At 42.1% G+C, this 19,535-nt stretch overlaps 1 protein-coding gene across 1 annotated transcript in view; it reads right to left on the bottom strand.

The window, feature by feature from the left end:
* Window positions 1-19,535, bottom strand: part of ACSS3 (acyl-CoA synthetase short chain family member 3) — a 98,355-nt gene that overhangs the window by 43,596 nt on the left and 35,224 nt on the right. Inside the window, exons 2-5 of the mRNA XM_038756493.1 lie at window positions 15,636-15,780; window positions 11,778-11,966; window positions 7,094-7,228; window positions 1,239-1,379 (exon numbers count right to left, since the gene is read on the bottom strand). Coding sequence (XP_038612421.1) covers window positions 1,239-1,379; window positions 7,094-7,228; window positions 11,778-11,900 — 399 coding nt within the window. The 5' untranslated portion in view covers window positions 11,901-11,966; window positions 15,636-15,780. The remainder of the gene's footprint in view (window positions 1-1,238; window positions 1,380-7,093; window positions 7,229-11,777; window positions 11,967-15,635; window positions 15,781-19,535) is intronic.

Here is a 19,535-nt window from a genome sequence, read left to right as displayed (position 1 = left end):
GGAAGGAAACACTGTTTGTAATGCAAAAGAGGTGGCAGTTCCAGAGAGTGGAGTCTTCTTGCTTAAGCAGTGAACTTGCTAATTACCAGTTAAAGTGATCATTATTTTTAAAGACTTTCCTCAGTAGATGTTTACTAACTGACTTAAGAGAAGTGGGGGCTGGTGGGGCGGGGGGCAAGGGAGGAGACAGAGAGGGAAAATAAGAATAACACTAAGGAAGGGGAAAGCAAGAATAACTTGGGGGGCAAGAGAGGAGGGAGGAGGATAGTTCTCCATCTGCCTTCTCTTGTCCAGATGGCCCACCTGGGAGGCTAGCTCTCCAGTTTGTGGCCCAGGAGATGAGGATTGAGAAAATGCTTGGGGTGAAAGGAAGAGGCCAGACACACCCTGAGTTGCCACTGAAGCAGCCCAGACCTGATGATGGACAGACATATCCAGTCCTTTCTCTCCTTTCCATCATTGCTGAGACACTAGTCCCCACTGCCCAAGCCATCTGCCCAGTGACCCTGGCCCAGCAGCAATAGCAGGGAGCTTCAGCACAAGTGCCCCTAACAGGTCAACACAGCCAACACCACCTCCCTCAGGGGGTGGGGAGAGGGGGAACGTAGGCAGGCATGTACCCTTATGGCATCACTTCACCCTCCCGTGCCTCCCTCCTTTGATTCCCGTGCCCTACAGGGAGGAACTCTCTTATGAACCAACATCTTACTGTGGCAAGGAGAGTTTGCTTCTGCAAACGAAGCTTAGAGCTATGCCATTGAGAGATACTTTCTAATTAGGGTTACCCAAAATGGAAAGGTCTAAGCTCCAGCGTCAGACCTAGTTGATTCACCCGTGCTGGGCAGCAGTAGCATAGGAAAGAGTCAAAGGCATACGATCAAGTGATCATAATGTTGATCAAAGACACGGGCAGACTCAAGTTTTCAATGTTTGGAAGAAAGTGATGGTAAACCACTTCTATAATAACTTGCCCTCAGGCAATTTGCTTGCAGCAGGCAATGGAAGAGGAGAAGTGAGGGCTTAACTGAGCCAGGGTGTGGGGTACTTAGATACTGAGAATAGAAATGTGGTTGGGGCAAATTAGAGAACTGAAAACTAACTGATCATTTTTCTTTCACAAGGGAGGCAGACAAGAGAAATGCCTGGGGCTGTTGGATATCTAAGTTGGGAAACAAGTCAGTAGGAAAACCCGCTTTCTCTTTGCAACAGAAAGTATTTGGGTCACAAATGATGATTACCTTAGGCATTCCAGTTGTTCCAGATGTATAAAGGATATACAGTGGGTGGTCAGAGAGAACAGGAACGCAGTCATGTGACTGAGCTTTTGCCATCTCTTCGTCCCAATCAAGGTCACGGCCTGGTACTAGGGGAACGGCTTCCTAATCACAAGAAATGCAGAAATCTTTGCTGAAAAAAGATTAACCCATGTGATGAGATAGCCTACAACTTTTAACTTTTATAGTTTTAATTGAAAGCAGCATCTGTATATAAGCTTTAAAAAAGCTACTGTCCTTTTTTAATTTTCTTTTAAGCACTTACCATGTGCCAGCCACTGCATTAAGCTCTGGGGTAGGTACAAACTAATCAGCTTGGACACAGTACATGTTCCATATGGGTCTCACAGTCTTTATCCCCATTTTAAGCCAGAGCTTAGAACAGTGCTTTGCACATAATAAGTGCTTAATAAATGCCATTATTATTATTTTACAGGTGAGGGAAAAGGCACAGAGAAGGTAAATGACTTGACTAAAGTCACACAGCAGACAATCAATCAACCATATTTATTGAGTGCTTAGTATGTGCAGAGCACTTAACTAAGCACTCATACAGTATAATACAACAGAATTATCAGACATGTTCCCTGCCCATAATGATCTTACAGTCTAGAAGGGGAGACAGACATTAATATGAGTAAGTAATTTATACTATATACTTTAAAGATATGTACATAATTGCAGTGGGAACTGGAAGGTGGGGAGGGACACAAATATCAAATGCCCAAAGGTCAGACTGAAATGTATAGATGGTACAGAAGGTAGAGCAAGCCAGGGAAAAGGGGGTTTAATCAGGGAAGACATTTTGGATGATATGTGACAAGTGGCAGGGCCAGAATGAGAACGAAAGTCTTCGAATCCCAGACCCATGCTCTTCTCACTAGGGCCCGCTGCTTCTCACTGGTTCCATCCCACTGTCCATTCTGTAAGTTAAACATGGTAGGAAAGAGACCATACATCTATCAAATAATCAGTGGTATTCATTTGAGTGCTTCCTGGGTGCAGATTCCTGTAATAAACCCTTGGGAAAGTATCAATCATATTTACTGAGTACTTATTGTGCTCAGAACACTTACTAAGCACTTGGGAGAGTACACTATAACAGAATTAGTAGATATACTCTCTGCCCATCTTGCATCTACCCCAGCCCTTAATACAGTGCCTGATACATAGTAAGTGCTTAAATTCCATAAAAAATGGAAATCTACACAGTCCATAAATTTTCATTTTTTTTGGATATTTCCAACTAAGCATGACTTGGAATGTTGAACATCTTCCATGAGACATCTTTGAATATTCAACATTCCTTCTTGGACTTGATGAGGTAGTGAAAGAAAAAAAAAATCAAGGTGAGGCTCCCTTCCTTTTTATAAAGCACTTTGATTTTTAACAGTCCTTATTTTGAAAAATCAATAGAATAGACCCAAAGCTTTGTCTTTTGAAAGAAATTTAGAATTTCTCTTCCAGGAAGCCTAAAGCATTAAAATAATTTTCTACAGAAGTTCAAGGGCAATGAACTTTTAAAACTTCACATTGGAATTTAAAGCTGAGGGAATTGATTATAGCAATTTTAAAATACTTCATTCCCCTCCTCACTAAGGCATTTACATTAAGCACTGTCTTTAGAAATACCCCTTAATAGTTCCAGAGAATCCTACACTTACATTTGTATTTCTACAATTTTGCATTTGCTGGAACAGATCCAAAAAAAACACTTGAAACCCATAAGCAGACGAAATCAATTTGCAGAAAAAGGAAGGAAAAGAGTTCAGAATGTCAACGGCTGCCTCAGTCCCCAGATAAACATTCTTCACTAAAAGGGCCATTTCTACACACTTAGCTTTGCTCTTTGGAATCACCAACTCTCCCCTCATGGTTTATTGGGCAGACCAGGTAGCCCTAACTTGCCTGCCCTGGCCCTCAAAGCCAGTAAGGGGTGGAGGTAGAGCAGCTGTGGTAAGTAGTGGAATCCAGCCCCACCATCTGAGGAGCTCCAGAGCACTGAGCTGAAGGACCAAACTTTCTCACCCATGTCCCCAGCATGCTTGGAATAATAATAATTGTGGCTTTTGTTAAGTGCTTATTCAGTTCCAGGTACTGTACTGAGTTCTGGATACATGCAAATCGGGTTGGACACAGTCCCTGCCCCACATGGGGCTCACAATCTTAATCCTCATTTGACAGATGAGGTAACTGAGGCTCAGAGAAGTGAAGTGACTTTCCCAAGGTCACACAGCAGACAGGAGGTGAAGCTGGGATTAGAACCCAGGTCCTCCTGACTCCCAGGCTGGTGCTCTATCCATTAGGTCCCACCACTTCCCAAGGAGAGGGCTGCTTAAACCAGAATAGTCTCTACAGCGGGCTTTTCATCACTGGGCACAGTCGCTCTCTGGTTACCATTGCTGCTGCCAAGAAGACAGCAGGGATTCCAGCTCAGCTGGTCTGTCTTGATTTACCCCTGAGAGTCACTGCTGCTCACTGGTGATTGCAGTGATGGGCCATGAAGGTGAGGGAATGGGGTGGGGGAGAGACTCTTCAGGCAATAATAGCTTCCTCAGTGACTCGCGATGGCTATTCCTCATGGATACTAGGGCCAGGGAGACTGTTGTCCAATCACCTGTCCAAGATGGGATGAGCTAAGGGGTGGCAGGAGAGGAGGTGGAGGCATTGAAGAAAGGGTAAGTTAGGGAAGTAGCGTGGCTCAGTGGAGCCCAGTCTTGGGAGTCAGAGGTCATAGGTTCTAATCCTGGCTCCACCACTTGTCTGCTGTGTGACTTTGGGCAAGTCACTTCACTTCTCTGTGCCTCAATTACCTCATCTGTAAAATGGGGATGACGACTGAGCGCCCCATGTGGGACAACCTGATTACCTTGTATCCCCCCAGCACTTGAAACAGTGCTTGGCCCATAGTAAGTGCTTAACAAATATTATTATCATTATTATTATACAGCACAGGCCTGGAAGTCAGAAGAACCTGGGTTTTAATACCAGCTTGTCACCTCTCTGCTGTGTGACCTTGGGCAAGTCACTTCATTTCTCAGGGTTTCCCTCCCAAACCCTGCCCTCTCCCTGACTTTCCCATCTCTGTTGACGGCACTACCATCCTTTCCGTCTCACAAGCCCGCAACCTTGGTGTCATCCTCGACTCCGCTCTCTCATTCACCCCTCACATCCAAGCCGTCACCAAAACCTGCCGGTCTCAGGTCCGCAACATTGCCAAGATCCGCCCTTTCCTCTCCATCCAAACTGCTACCCTGCTCGTTCAAGCTCTCATCCTATCCCATCTGGACTACTGTATCAGCATTCTCTCTGATCTCCCATCCTCGTGTCTCTCCCCACTTCAATCCATACTTCATGCTGCTGCCTGGATTGTCTTTGTCCAGAAACTCTCTGGGCATGTTACTTCCCTCCTCAAAAATCTCCAGTGGCTACCAATCAATCTGCGCACCAGGCAGAAACTCCTCACCCTCGGCTTCAAGGCTTTCCATCACCTCGCCCCCTCCTACCTCACCTCCCTTTTCTCCTTCTACAGCCCACCCCGCACCCTCCGCTCCTCTGCCGCTAATCTCCTCACCGTGCCTCGTTCTCGCCTGTCCCGCCGTCGACCCCCGGCCCACGTCATCCCCCGGGCCTGGAATGCCCTTCCTCTGCCCATCCGCCAAGCTAGCTCTCTTCCTCTCTTCAAGGCCCTACAGAGAGCTCACCTCCTCCAGGAGGCCTTCCCAGACAGAGTCCCTACCTTCCTGGCCCCCTCACCCCCATCTCCATCCCCCCCATCTTACCTCCTTCCCTTCCTCACAGCACCTGTATATATGTATATATGTTTGTGCATATTTATTACTCTATTTTACTTGTACATATCTATTCTATTTATTTTATTTTGTTAGTATGTTTGGTTTTGTTCTCTGTCTCCCCCTTTTAGACTGTGAGCCGACTGTTGGGTAGGGACTGTCTCTAGATGTTGTCAACTTGTACTTCCCAAGCACTTAGTACAGTGCTCTGCACACAGTAAGCGCTCAATAAATACAATTGATTGGATTGATTGTTACCTCATCTGTCAAATGGGGATTAAGACTGAGAGCTCAATGTGAGACAGAGACTGTATCCAACCCAGATCTACCCCATATATCTACTCCAGCGCTTAGAAGTGCCTGGCACATATTAAGCACTTAAATGCCACAATTATTCATTCATTTAGCACCACTTTTTGAGTACTATGAACCAGGTTCTTGGAAGAGTACATCAAAATAAGTGTTCTTACATGCCTCCCCCATTCCTCCCTCTCTTCCAAAGCTTTACCCACTCTGTACAAAATAAAAAGCTGCATCTCTGCTTAGAATATCGATGCATTTCAAGGCAGTTGAAATTTTGAAATTGCTGGGTGTCAAATACTTTAACTGTGACTTTTATCTGATATTCATGAAAGAGAGCAAGTGTCATTGCCCATTCTGGTGTGATGTCTTTCTGAGACTGTGGAATTGCTGAGTTAGTCACATCCTTAATGCTGAGAAGCAGTATAGTCTCGTGGAAAGAGCACTAAGCCTGGGAGTCATAAGATCTGGATTCTAATCCTGAATCCAATAATTATCTGAGCGGTGTGAACTCGAGCAAGTCACTTAAGTTCTTGGTCTTTAAATAGGGTTTTAGACTGTGAGCCCTACCTGTGGGGCTGTGTACAAATTGATGAGCTTGTATCTACCCCAGTGCTTAAAACAGTGCCTGGCACATAGTAAGTGCTTAATAACTACCATTCAAACAATTGGCTAAGGTCTTGTGTGCAATGGAGAGCAATAGGGTCCCACGATAATTTCTATAGTAAGTTCTCTGCCCTCTAGACTGTAAGCTCCTAATGGGCAGGGAACATGTCTACCAACTCTGCTATATTGTACTCTCCCAAAAGCTAAGTACAGTGCTCTGCATAAAGTGCTCAAACATGATTGAGTGATTTGTTGCTAAGATGGTGACAGTGGAATTTGTGAAATCCTCTGGCATTTCCTCAGTATCCCACCAGTTGACCAACAGCCTTAACAGGCAACCAGGCAAAAGCCTCTCTGCTAGTAGATCTTCACAAACATATAATAAATTCTGGAGTTTTTGTTATTCCTCATCTCTAACTGCAATTGTGACCTCACTAAAGGCTGCAGCAAAAACCACGGTTTTTTTTTCCATGATGGCAGGCTCATTCTTCAGAGAGTATCATTCTCAATATGGAAGGAGATCCCTTAAATGCTGTTATAATCAATTTTAAGATTCCCATTTTATCTACGATGCATGGCAGACATTCTATTGTTCTGTGGTGGTGTCTGGGGGGCCATATCATCTCTTAGAGGCTGCTTTCATACATTGAAAATAATTCATACATTGAGAATATTTCATACATGTCCCAATCCCTGATCACAATTAACAGAGGCATACTGAAATAACAGGGATGCTCCAATAGCTTTACGAAACTTCTTGCATGTCTTCGTCTTCAGCCCCTTGTCTGGGTTTGGATGGCACTGTGAAATGCTTTCATCTTTCACTAATAATAAAACCATGGAACCATATTATCTGGTTCCATTAGTTAGACAACCAATAAGACTGACAGGGTGCTACTCCTTAGATCTTGGACATTTTGTTCATTATTTGCATTTTAAAAAGTCGGACCCATAGTACACATTGTAAGTGCATATATACAAATGTATATCTATACACATATATACGTTTGTATATGCATATATATATATATATTCACAAGTCATTAAACATTTAGAATTATGAAAATTTGCCACATTGAGCAACATTTTAAAAAATAATAGCAATATCAATAATAAGATTACCATATTAGGTCGACTATAAATAAGAATTTTTTCAGGTTTGTGTTCTCCCATATTCAGTGCTCCTTCTAGAAGTGGGATATAGTCTACTCTTCTTCCGGGCTCAATGCCAAAAGATGCTGTCATAACAACTTTGGGCTACAACAAAAAGAATAAGGAGGAGTTAGATCAGAATTTACCAGCAACTCAGTTAATCAAGATCATACTGATGACAGAAATGACTGTCCCTAACTAGGCCCCCTTTTTTCCCCCTAACTCCTCTTTTCCTTTTCTCCACTCCCTACTGCAGCATCCTGATTTGCTGCCTTTATTCATCCCCACTCCCAGCCCCACAGCAGTTATGTAAATAGCCCTAATTTTATTTATTTATATTAACGTCTGTCTCCCACTCTAGGCTGTGGGCAGAGAACGTGTCTACCAAATCTAATGCTTGTATGTATTTACTCTTGTACACATTTACTATTCTATTTATTCTGTTAATGATGTGAATATAGCTTTAATTCTTTTTGTTCTGACGATTTTGACACATCTACATGTTTTGTTTTGTTGTCTGTCTTCCCCTTCTAGACTGTGAGCCCGTTATTGCATAGGGTCCATCTCTATATGTTGCCGACTTGTACTTTCCAAGCGCTTAGTACAGTGCTCTGCACACAGTAAGCGATTAATACCATTGAATGAATAATATATCATACACTCTTAAACGCTTAGTAAAGTGCTCTGCACATAGTAAGCACTCGATAAATACAACTGACAGCACACCCATGAGCCAAACCAATAGTATTTTTACAAACTTGGGATCAAAAACTGATGACAACTTGAGTCCTGGTCTGTTTGACTCTAAGTGCCTCAAGGTACTTTTATACTCATGGTATAAAATACCATGGTATATACTTATGGTACCTTTTTTACTCATGGTATAAAATAAACACTGTTGTTGCCATAGAAAGACAGCGCTTGGCTTTGGGTAACAAGACAAATTGCTAGTTATTACCAGAACAGGAGAGAGAGAACACTTTATTCTTCAGACTCATCCCGCCCCTCTCACTCCGTTTTTATCACGAGCTTTAGGAAGCTCACCATCCACCTCTATTACTGGCTCCCTCTCCGGCCAATAGTTGGATTCATTCATTCATTCATTCGTATTTATTGAGCATTTACTGGGTGCAGAGCACTGTTCTAAATGCTTGGAAAGTACAATTCAGTAACAAAGAGAGACAATCCCTGCCCATCACAGGCTCACAATCTAGAAGTGGGGAGACAGATATTTAAATAAGTAAACAGGCAGCAATATCAATAGAATTATAGATATATACAAATCAAAACAAGTAAACAGGCATTAATATAAACAGAATTATAGCTATGTACATACATAGACAAGTGCTGTGGGGTGGAGAGGGGGAGCTGAGGAAAAGGGGGGCTTAGTCTGGGATATTACCTAGCAATGTATTTGAACATTTATTCTGTGCGGAGCACTATAAACAATTGGGAGAGTACAGTACAATACAGTTGATAGATACAGTCCCTGCCTTCATGGAGCTTACTGTTTAGTAACTACAACTTCCCATCTCCAAGTAGCAAGCTAATTCAGCAGCCATTATCGGCAACATATATACAGGCTCCCTATAACCCCATTGTCTAGAGATTGAGTCCTCTGAGTTCCAAGACAAGAAGTTTGGAAAACACTGCAATATAGGCAAGGGAGTTATATATACCTTTGGAGAAAAAGTTTAATTATTTCATTCACCAACAAAAGGAATTTTTAAAAGGACAATCCCCTTTCAAGGTTAAAAAAAACAGAACGTCAATTTAAATGATGTTCAACTTTAATGGTCACAGATGTTATTATATTTAGCAACTTAACAACACTTACACAGATACACTTAGGAAAAGATTAAAACATGTACTTCCAAATCTTCTAGTTTTTTCTTAAACCGAAAGACATAAAAATACTGGACGCTGGTGACCATTTATGGAAGGTATATTTTTAAGGTTTTAAAATTTTTCTGAGATGCTTTAGTAGAAAATCCAGATTAATAATTTTTTTAGTGACTGAATTAACTGCTCCATAGAATTAAATGGGGTAATAAGATTGTGTGTCCCATTAGGGACAAGGACTGTGTCCAACCTGATTAGTTTATATCTAGTCCAGCGCTTGGCACATGGGAAGCGCTTAACAAATACCATTAAAAAAAATGAAAGAGCAATAGCAAAATACCCCTACCCTGACACTCCCTGGGAACCCCCCAGGGGACAGGGTCCATGTTTAATTTCCAACCTATGTATTCTCTCCCACTTAGTACAGAGCCCTGCACAAAGTATGTGCTTAATAATACTACTTCTGTTACCACCATGACCAAGGGAAGGAAGGAGAGATGCAATAAAGGGTCTGTCCATCAACTATACTGTAGTTGCCTATTACAGTGCTCTGTACAAAGAAAGCATTCAATAAATACCACTGATTATGAGGAAGTAATGGCTACTTATTACTGCTACTAGCAGTAATAATAATAATTGTGGTATTAAGCACTTACCATGTGCCAAACATTGTACTAAGTGCTAGGGTAGATACAAGCAGTGTGGCTCAGTGGAAAGAGCAGGGGCTTGGGAGTCAGAGGTCATGGGTTCAAATCCCAGCTCCACCACTTGTCAGCTGTGTGACTTTGGGCAAGTCACAACTTCTCTGAGCCTCAGTTCCCTCATCTGTAAAATGTGGATTAAGACTGTGAGCCCTACGTGGGACAACCTGATCACTTTGTATCCACCCCAGTGCTTAGAACAGTGTTTTACACATAGTAAGCACTTAATAAATGCCATCATTATTATCATTATTACAAGCAAATTGGGTTGGACTCAGTCCCCATGCCACACAGTCTTACTCCCCATTTTATAGATGAGTTAACTGAGGCACAGAAAAGTTAAGTGACTTGCCCAAGGTCACAAAGCAGACAAGTGACAGAGCCTAGATTAGAACCCAGGTCAGAAAGACCTGGCCAGGCCCGTGCTCTATCCCCTAGGTCACGTTGCTTCTCAAGCTAGGAATGGGGAGTCTAGAATTCTAATCCAAAATCATGACAGGCTCATGCAAAAATCAAACAAAAATCCAGAAGCCTTACAACAAGAAAAGGGGTTACACACAAGTAGTTTTGGCTATAAAGTATTTTCAAAAGGATGTTGTAATAAGTGAAAACTATTTTAAATGATGCGGGTCTCTATAATAATCATAATGAGTGGCAGAACTAGATTGTAAACTCCTTGTGTGAATGGATCATGTCTAACAACTGTATTGTTCTCTCCTAAAGATTTAGTTAAATTCTGTGCACTCAATGAGTATCACTAGTTGGTTGAATGAAGCCAGTTCTCTTGAGTTCCAGGTTGTGGAATCTTTCCACCAGGCCATTCTGCTTCTCAGATCCAGTAACATCTATTACGGGTGGAAAGAGCACGGGCCTGGGGGTCAGAGGACCTGGGTTCTAATCCCAGCTCCACCACATGTCAGCTGTGTGATCCTGGGTCAGTGGCTCAATTTCTCTGTGCCTCAATTCCCTCATCTGTAAAATGGGGATTAAGATCGTGAGCCCTATGTGGGACATGGACTGTGTCCAATCAGATTACTTTGTATTTACCCCAGTGTTTAGTTCAGTGCCTGCACAGTAATTGCTTAACAAATATCATTATAAACATTATTTATAATTCTGTTCAATGTCTTTCCTTACAGAGAACTTTCATTTCATCATCATCCTCATCCATAGTCACTATTCATCAAACTTTTTGTCAGCAGAGAATGTGTCTACCAGTTTTGCTATACCGTTCTCTCCCAAGGGCTTAGTTCAGTGCTCCACCCAGAGTAAGTGCTCAGGAAATACCAGATTGATAAAATGTTTAAAAAGACATCCATAACTTAATTAGCTCACAGGAGATCTTTATATATGCCAATCCTCACCTAAGAATATTTTTGACATAGGAACTTCAAATGCATGATGTGTTTCTGTATCTCACACATACCCTTGTGCAGCTGATAATCTCACTGTACCTTGAGTTAATTTAAAAGTTTAAAAATAGTCACTGAATTACTAGCCCTTAGACTGTAAGCCCCATATGGGAAAGGGATTGTGCCCAAACTGAATACATCCGCCAAGCTAGCTCTCCTCCTCCCTTCAAAGCCCTACTGAGAGCTCACCTCCTCCATGAGGCCTTCTCAGACTGAGCCCCCTTTTTCCTCTCCTCCTCCCTACCCACCCGACCTACCTCCTTCCCCTCCCTACAGCACTTGTATATATATTTGTACATTTATTACTCTATTTATTTTACTTGTACATATTTACTCTTCTATTTATTTTGTTAATGATGAGCATAGAGCTTTAATTTGATTTGTTCTGATGATTTTGACACCTGTCTAAATGTTTTGTTTTGTTGTCTGTCTCCCCCTTCTAGACTGTGAGCCTGTTATTGGGTAGGGACTGTCTCTATATGTTACCGACTTGTACTTCCCAAGTGCTTAGTACAGTGCTCTGCACAAAGTAAGCACTCAATAAATACGATTGAATAAATGAATGAATGAATATACCATCCTTCTTAAAATGGCTCTGTTTTGTTACAGTGAACCATCTCAATAAAATCCGTTCACCAACATTTCCCAGGGCAGTAGTTCAAAAATGCTGAGCTTTTGTCCTACTCTCCAAAAACTTACCTTGGCATGATCGATGCGGGTGCTCAATTCCTTGGAGGCAAATCCCCCAAAGATGAGACTGTGGATGGCTCCTATCCTCGCACAGGCTAGCATGGCATACATGGCCTGTGGAATCATAGGCATATAGATCACGACAGTGTCACCCTTCCTCACACCAAGCTTCACCAAAACGCCAGCCAACTTGGAGACCTGAGGAGAGGACAACAGTCCGAGAAATTAGTTAAGCTGCTTTAGGCACTATTTAACACTTCAGAAGCAGAATATCAAAAGCACGTCTGAGACGGTTTTATTCCATATGACCATGATCTTGACCTCAGATTCTGGAGAGACAGTAGAGTCATTCTACTGGCCAAGATCATAAGTTATTATTCAACAGACAAAGCACCGGTCTGCTCACCACTGATGAGTATTTAACATTAACAAAATTTGCAAGACAGTTTACCATGTATCAAGCATTATATTAAGAGGCAGAGAAACTAAATTGGAGTTTGTATGGAAGGAGAAACTGGTTCTAATTCAACACCTCGTGAAAAAAAAAAATCAACAGTAGAACTGTGTAAGTTACTCCGGGGAAGTCTTAGGGCATCAAACCATGCCAGGTAAAAGCAACTACCACCTGCTATATTCAATATGCAATGGAGTAGTAGAAGGTGGCTTTCACAAGAGAAACAACGTGGCCTACTGGAAAGAGCACATGCCTGAAATTTAAAGAACCTAGGATCTAATCCCAGCTCTGCTGTTTTCTCTGTGCCTCAGTTTCATCATCACAATCATCATTATACTTGTTAAGGGCTTCCTATGTGTAGAGTACAGTTTTAAAGTCGGTTAGATGCAAGTGATTCAGGTCAGACACAGAACCTCCCTCAAGTGGGGCTCACAGTCTAAGAGGGAGGGTGGAAAGGTATCAAATCACCATTTTACAAATGAGGAAACTGAGGCAAAGAGAAGTTACCTAAGGTTCCAGAGCCAGCAAATGGCAGAGCTGGGATTATAACCCAGGCCCTCTGACTCTCAAGCACTGTGCTTTTTCCATTAGGCCACGCTGCTCAACTGTGAAAGGGATTAAATATCTCTTCTTCCTCCGCTTTAGACTTTGAGCCCTATGTGGGACAGGGACTGTGTCTGACGATCATCCCGAGCCTATTACGGTAGTTTGTAGAGTGTTTAGCAAATAATAAGCAATTAAATTCCTTGATTTGTATTATTTTTACTATTATTATTGTTGCTACTACTAATAATCATCATTCCATCTCTGCTGTGGCCATACCAGGGCTTCACCCTCAGCAATGTCCAGTAGTCAGATGGGGGTGGCCATGCCATTCAGTCACCATTCCAATAAGAAACCCCAGAGTTTGAGAGAAAGGGATGTTGGGAGGCCATATGGCTCAGCATTCATTCAATCATATTTATTGAGAGCTTCTGGTGTGCAGAGGACTGCACTAAGCGCTTGGGAGAGTACAACAGACAGCATTCCTGTCTATCCTCCATTCCTCAGGTAGGCTGGATTTTCTTTCACACCTACTGATGTTGGGAGAGAGGACTCGATAGCCCCATTCATCACACCACCCTGCAGCTCCAGGAAAGCATTTTTCTTTTTCAGGGCGCCCTCATAGGGGGTATGGAAAAATCTATGGTATTTATTGAGTGCTGTGAACAGAGCACTGTTCTAAGCACTTGGGAGACTATAATTGAGTACTGTTCTGTCAGATGAAAGATTAGGATGTCCATGGCCAGTTTCCAGACCCCAGAGTCAGGACTATATGGCTTGGGTTTTTGGAATATGCTGTTGATCAGGTCACCTAAAACTTTAGCTCACCTCAAATTGGTGATTAGAAGTCAGAAATAATCCTCACTTCCCACAGGGACTTTCAGGGTCTTCTCGCTCACAGCCTGCATCTCATAGCAGATCAGGAATCCATGGTGCTTCCTACAGGTCTCTGGGGGTGAGGCACTAGCTTCTAATTCATTCATTTGTATTTATTGAGCACTTACTGTGTGCAGAGCACTGTACCGAGCACTTGGAAGAGTACAACACAACAATATAACAGACACATTCTCTGCCGCTAAGATCGTCCTGGGTAGGAATTATGACTTGCCCTCTGTTGTAGCCAAGGCTCCGCACAGAAGAGGTGCTCAATAAATGGTGTTGATAATGCCAATCATTTCAGGAGAGGAATTTTGACCCTCAGTTCATTTCCTCCAGTCCCAAAGAGACAACTGTCCAAATCAGCAATACACGGGCCACAAATAATCCACCTAGCAGCCCTACAGCCTGGAAATCCTAGCCAGTTTTCATACTGGGGAAAAGGACTTTAAATTGCTCAATATAATCGATTTTCTTTAGCAAAAACATTTCTGCACCAACTGAAGGTTTCCCTGGAGTGCTCGAGTTTAGCTCTGAATAAAGGCATTGGGAGTAATCTAAAAACAAAGGAACAGATAACTGTTTTGAGTACAAATTATTTTGAGAAACAGTGTGGCCTAGTGCATAGCCCATTGTTGGGTAGGGACCATCTCTGTATGTTGCCAACTTGTACTTCCCAAGCGCTTAGTACAGTGCTCTGCACACAGTAAGCACTCAATAAATATGATTGAATGAATGAATAGAGCACAGGAATGGAAGTCGGAAGGACCTGGGTTCTTACCCCAGCTCTGCCACTTGATTGCTGTGTGACTTTGGGCAAACCACCTAACTTCTCTGGGTCTCAGTTACCTCATCTGCAAAATGAGGACTAAGACTGTGAGCCCCAGGGACTGTGTCCAACCTGATTAGCTTGCACCTACCCTGTGATTAATTCAGTGTGCCTGGCATATAGTAAGAGCTTAACGAAAAACCATAAAAAAATGACGTGTATACAAAAATTTGTTTTATTACTGCTCTATCAGGAATCAGTTTAAAATGTATCTTTACTTAATTTCTCCCCAGACCAAAGACCTTGAGGCATTATTTGCTCAGAGAGCTAAAATGAGGTATTATTTGTTCAGCAAAAAATGAATCTCTTGCTCAATCACTTAAGAGTGCTTAGCATAGACATTGCTACACACTAAAGGCCTTTAACAAGTTAGACTGCAATTCTAGAAGACATAGCCCCATCATTCATGAAGAAGCACAAAAATACCAATACCAATGATGATATTTATTAAGTGCTCACTAAATACCAAGCACTGTTCCAAGCACTAGGGTGCATATGAGATAATCAGATTGGACACAGTCCCTGTTTCACATGGGGTTACAATCAAGGTGTGAGCAAAAGCAGATATTAAATTCAGAGTGTTGTGCAACCTGAGGCACAGACAAGTTAAGTGATTTAAGGTCAGAGAGCAGGCAAGTGAAGGAGCTATGACTGAAACTCAGATCCTCTGTCTCCCAGGCCCATGCTCTTTCCCTCAGGCCATGCCGCTTCCCTAATGAAAAAACAAGAAAAACCCTAAATCTAGGTTCAAAATATCAATTAGTAATATATCAAATAGTAATTTGAATTTCAAAACATCAAACAAGAACTACAAGAATCAAAACTGCAGGCTCCTAATGTCTATACTGTGGCTTCTCCTCTCTCGTGGTTTTGGAATTTTGTATTTTTTAGCCAATATTTAAACCAGCAGCAGACGACAAGTGGCGGAGCCGGGATTCGAATCTAAATGTGTTGCACATTTCAAGTACAATTACATTTTTCTCTCCATCCAAATCTAAAATGTTAAATACCTTTTCAGGTGTTTGTGAACATTTCTCAGATATACAAATTTTGCTGTTATGAATAACCAGCAGTAGAACTTTGACTTAGACACTGAAATATGATTAAAATAATAATAATCATTCTATTACCACAATTCCAAATACATTACTTTTTCTTACATTACCTGGTCAAGAACACTTTTATAGGTAATACTTGATTTTGAATTTGTAACAGGACTATCATAGATGATTGCAACCTTTTCTCCTCTTCCACTCTCAACATGACGATCGATAGCATTGTAACAAATATTAAGCAAGCCATCTGCAAACCTGGAAGGAAATGAAAAGTATTAGACTATAACTAAACTTTCTCCAGCATGAATGTGCTAATTGTTAGGTCAGTCAACCATGCTATAATTTGTATCTGATTTGTGGATTTAATAAACGTCTGTTCCCTAAGTTGTCAGGATTGGTTTTTTAAAAAAGATGGATCCTACAACATAATTCATTAAAGTAAGATAACTAATTAGGGTTAGAGTTAAAAGGTGGCACTTCAACTGCATAAGGAATGGATCAGAATACAAATTTCAATATTTTTGCAACATGGACCCATTCACTGAACCCATCTTTAGGACTTGCTTCTTTAGACTTGTAAGCTCTTTGTGGGCAGGGGATGTGTCTTCCAACTCTGTTGTATTGTATTTTGTCAAGTGCTTAGTACAATGCTCTACATGCAGTAAGTACTCAATAAATACAATTGATTAGGGTACCTATCAATATTTTATAAATTATACTAACGTCCATCTCCCCTTTTAGACTGTAAGCTTATTTACAATCTGTGTCTGTGAACGCTAGTCTACTGCACTCTCCCAAGCGCTTAGTATAATGTTCTGCACACAGCAAGAGCTCAATAAATACCAATCGATCTACTGATTAGGAAGAGAAGGGGAATGAAGAAATCCCACCTCTAGAAACTGTTTTTATTGTAGGAACAAGATTCTGAGTGAAGAGGCCTGGTGGGACTACTGCCAAAACAAAAAATCCAACTTAATTAAGATTTATCTCCTGCCACTTTAAGGAGGAAAAGGAGAGATGGTCAATGGGTGAAAGAAGATGAAGAAGGAAAGGGAGTGTGGGAACATATGCAAAATGGAACTCCTTATCTTCCCTAACAAACCCTGTCCTCCCCCTGACTTTCCTATCACTGTAGACTGCACCACCATCCTTCCTGGTAGAGTAGTAAGGACAGAGCAAGTGTTTTAAGAGATGTGAAAAATTGAGGTTGGAAGCACAGGTGAAGGGGGTGTACTTTGAGGGGAGGCAAGAGATCTCCTCGAGATACTACTGGGAAAGTTGGGAGAATTGAAGAGGTGGGCAGGAGTTGGGAAGGACTGGAGAGGTGAAGTGGAGATTTTAGGGAAATCATATTAGGTGGTTTCAATGTTTTTGATGAAATAGGTGGCTAGGTCATTGGTGTAAGAGACAGTGAAGGAACAGGGAGTTTGAGGAGGAAGTTAAAATACTGAAATAGTTGGCGTGGGCAGTGGTCATGCAAGTCAACAAGAATGGAAAAGTATTTTCGCTGGACAGAGGAAAATGCAGCTTTATAACAGTGAGCCGAGTTTGAGATAGATGGGGTCGGCCTGGTATCTGGATTTCCACTAAGAGTGCTTTGTAATTTGGGTGCAAGACTGGAGAAAATGTACCACTGCGGTAATCTCAGGGCTGTGGTTTGGTGATACAAGACTGACAAAGGGACAGGACAGCAAGGGAGTTGAGAGAATAGAATGGAGAGGACAAAGTTGAGGGTGTGGAAAAGCAGCATAACGTAGTGGATAGACCATGGGCCTGAGAGTCAGAAGGTCATGGGTTCTAATCCCAGCTCCACTGCTTGTCTGCCATGTGACCTAGGGCAAGACACTTCACTTCTCTGTGTCTCAGTTACCTTGTGAAAAATGGGATTAAGAGTGTGAGCCCCATGCAGGACAGGGACTGTGTCCAATCTGATTACCTTGTGCCTACCCCAGTGATTAGAACAGTGTTTGGCACATAGTAAGTGCTTAACAAATACCATAAATATTATTATTAATATTTATGCATCAAGAGGTAGTAGTTTGGATAAGGAGACTAAATGGGGCATGATTCACTCATTTATTCAATCATACTTATTGAGCGCTTACTGTCTGCACAGCACTGTACTAAGTGCTTGGAAAGTACAATTCAGCAACATATAGAGATAGTTCCTACCCAACAACAGACTCACAGTCTAGATGACTTTGGAAAATTAGAAGGAGTTTGAGAGATCAAAGGTCTTTCTGGGTGAACAGAACTGTTTTTCAAGGAGAGGGTATGTGGGAGAGAAAACAAGTGATTTCTGTCAGAAAGTGGAATTTCAGAGTTGGTGAGTTTAAAGATTATACTGTGACTGGAGATGACGAGACTGAGTCTGAGTCCAAGTTGGTGAGTGGGTGAGGTGGAGTGGAGCAGGAGATTGGTGGAATTGAGGACTGAGAGGCAACGGGAATGTCATCAGGAATATCCAGGTGGACACTGAAGTCCTCAAGGATCAGTGTAGGGATGGGGAAAGAGAGAAGCAATGTGAGAATGGGGACAAAATGGTTCAGAAAGTTAGAGTGGAGACTGGGGGGTGTAATAGATTACAGCAATCTGTAATTGGAGTGGGTGGTAGAGGTGGATAATACGGGCTACATAGGAAAAAGAGTTGGGGGTGGTGAGATGCTGCTAAAGTGATATTGGAGGGCAAGAAGGAAGCCAACTCCCCCCCTTTTCCCTGTGAGTTTTGGGGAGTGGAAGATGATAAGCATGCTCACCCCGCCCCCACCCCTTGGGAGAGCATGGAAGGGAAGACAGAGTCACCTGGGAAGAGCCAGGTTTCAGTGACGGTGAGGAGGAGTGACTGGGTCAGGAACAGGTCAAGGGTGAAGGGACGCTTTTTCCAAAACAGAGCGGGAGTTCAAAGGCCACACTTGGCTAAAGATGTGGGGCGGGGAGGGAATTGCACAAGGAGTTAGAAGGAGCTGAAGGGAGCTGGAGTGGGGAGAGGGCGATGAGAAGCAGTGCTAAAAGGAAGGGGAAGTGACAGGACGTGGTGAGCTCAGAGAGATACTGGGTTTTAAGACAGAATTGATCACAGGAATAGCAGCTTAATCTCCAGTTTCTGGCAATTATAAACACAATATACTGTATAAAATAGGAAAGAATAAGCAAACTACAATGCGATTGAAGGAAGAGTTACCAAGCCCTCAAGTGATCATTTGTGTCAGTGCAAACTTCCAACTATTTCCAAGAGAAACAGTAAAACACCTTCACCTTTAGATTTAAAGTGTTTACAAGATTTTTTTTCAAAAGCCTGTTATGGTCACATGGATATGATAAACATATTTTTTGTCATATTTCCCAGACTGGTTCTCCTCTCCTATACACTGTTCTGGGTTTTTTTTTTTTTTTCCCATTCTCTAATCTCTCCTTTAAAGCAAATACTGCAGTAGGATTTAGATGTGGTTGAGATGGAAGGATCACAGTTCTATTTTGTTAGCTCTTCCCCTTTGGAAATACCCAGGATGACATCAGAAAAGTAATAAACACATGGCAAAAAACTAACTAGTAACAGTTGTTTCCTGACAGTTAATCAGTAATGGAGCAAAATCAAATCCAGGATTAGAAAAGCTTTTGGAGAAATTGTTAGAAAAGCAGCATGGCTAAGAGGAAAGAGCATAGGCCTGGGAGTCAGAGGACCTGGGTTCTAATTCTGGCTCTGCCACTTATCTGCTGTGTGTACTTGGCTAAATCACTTAACTTCTCTGTACCCTAGTTACCCCACCTGTAAAATAGGGATTAAAACAGAGCCCATGCAGAACTTGAACTGTGTCCACCCTGATCATCTTGATATATAATAATAATAATAATAATAATTGTGGTATTTGTTAAAGGTCTACTATGTGCCAGGCACTATACTAAGCTTTGGGAGGGGAAATACAAGCAAATCGGGTTGGACACATGCCCTGTCCCACATCAGACTCACAGTCTTAATCCCCATTTTACAGATGAGGTAACTGAGGCCCAGA

This window comes from Tachyglossus aculeatus, chromosome 14, assembly GCF_015852505.1.
Source record: "Tachyglossus aculeatus isolate mTacAcu1 chromosome 14, mTacAcu1.pri, whole genome shotgun sequence".
Lineage (NCBI taxonomy): Eukaryota > Metazoa > Chordata > Mammalia > Monotremata > Tachyglossidae > Tachyglossus > Tachyglossus aculeatus.
This window is presented reverse-complemented; position numbering and strand designations above follow the sequence as displayed.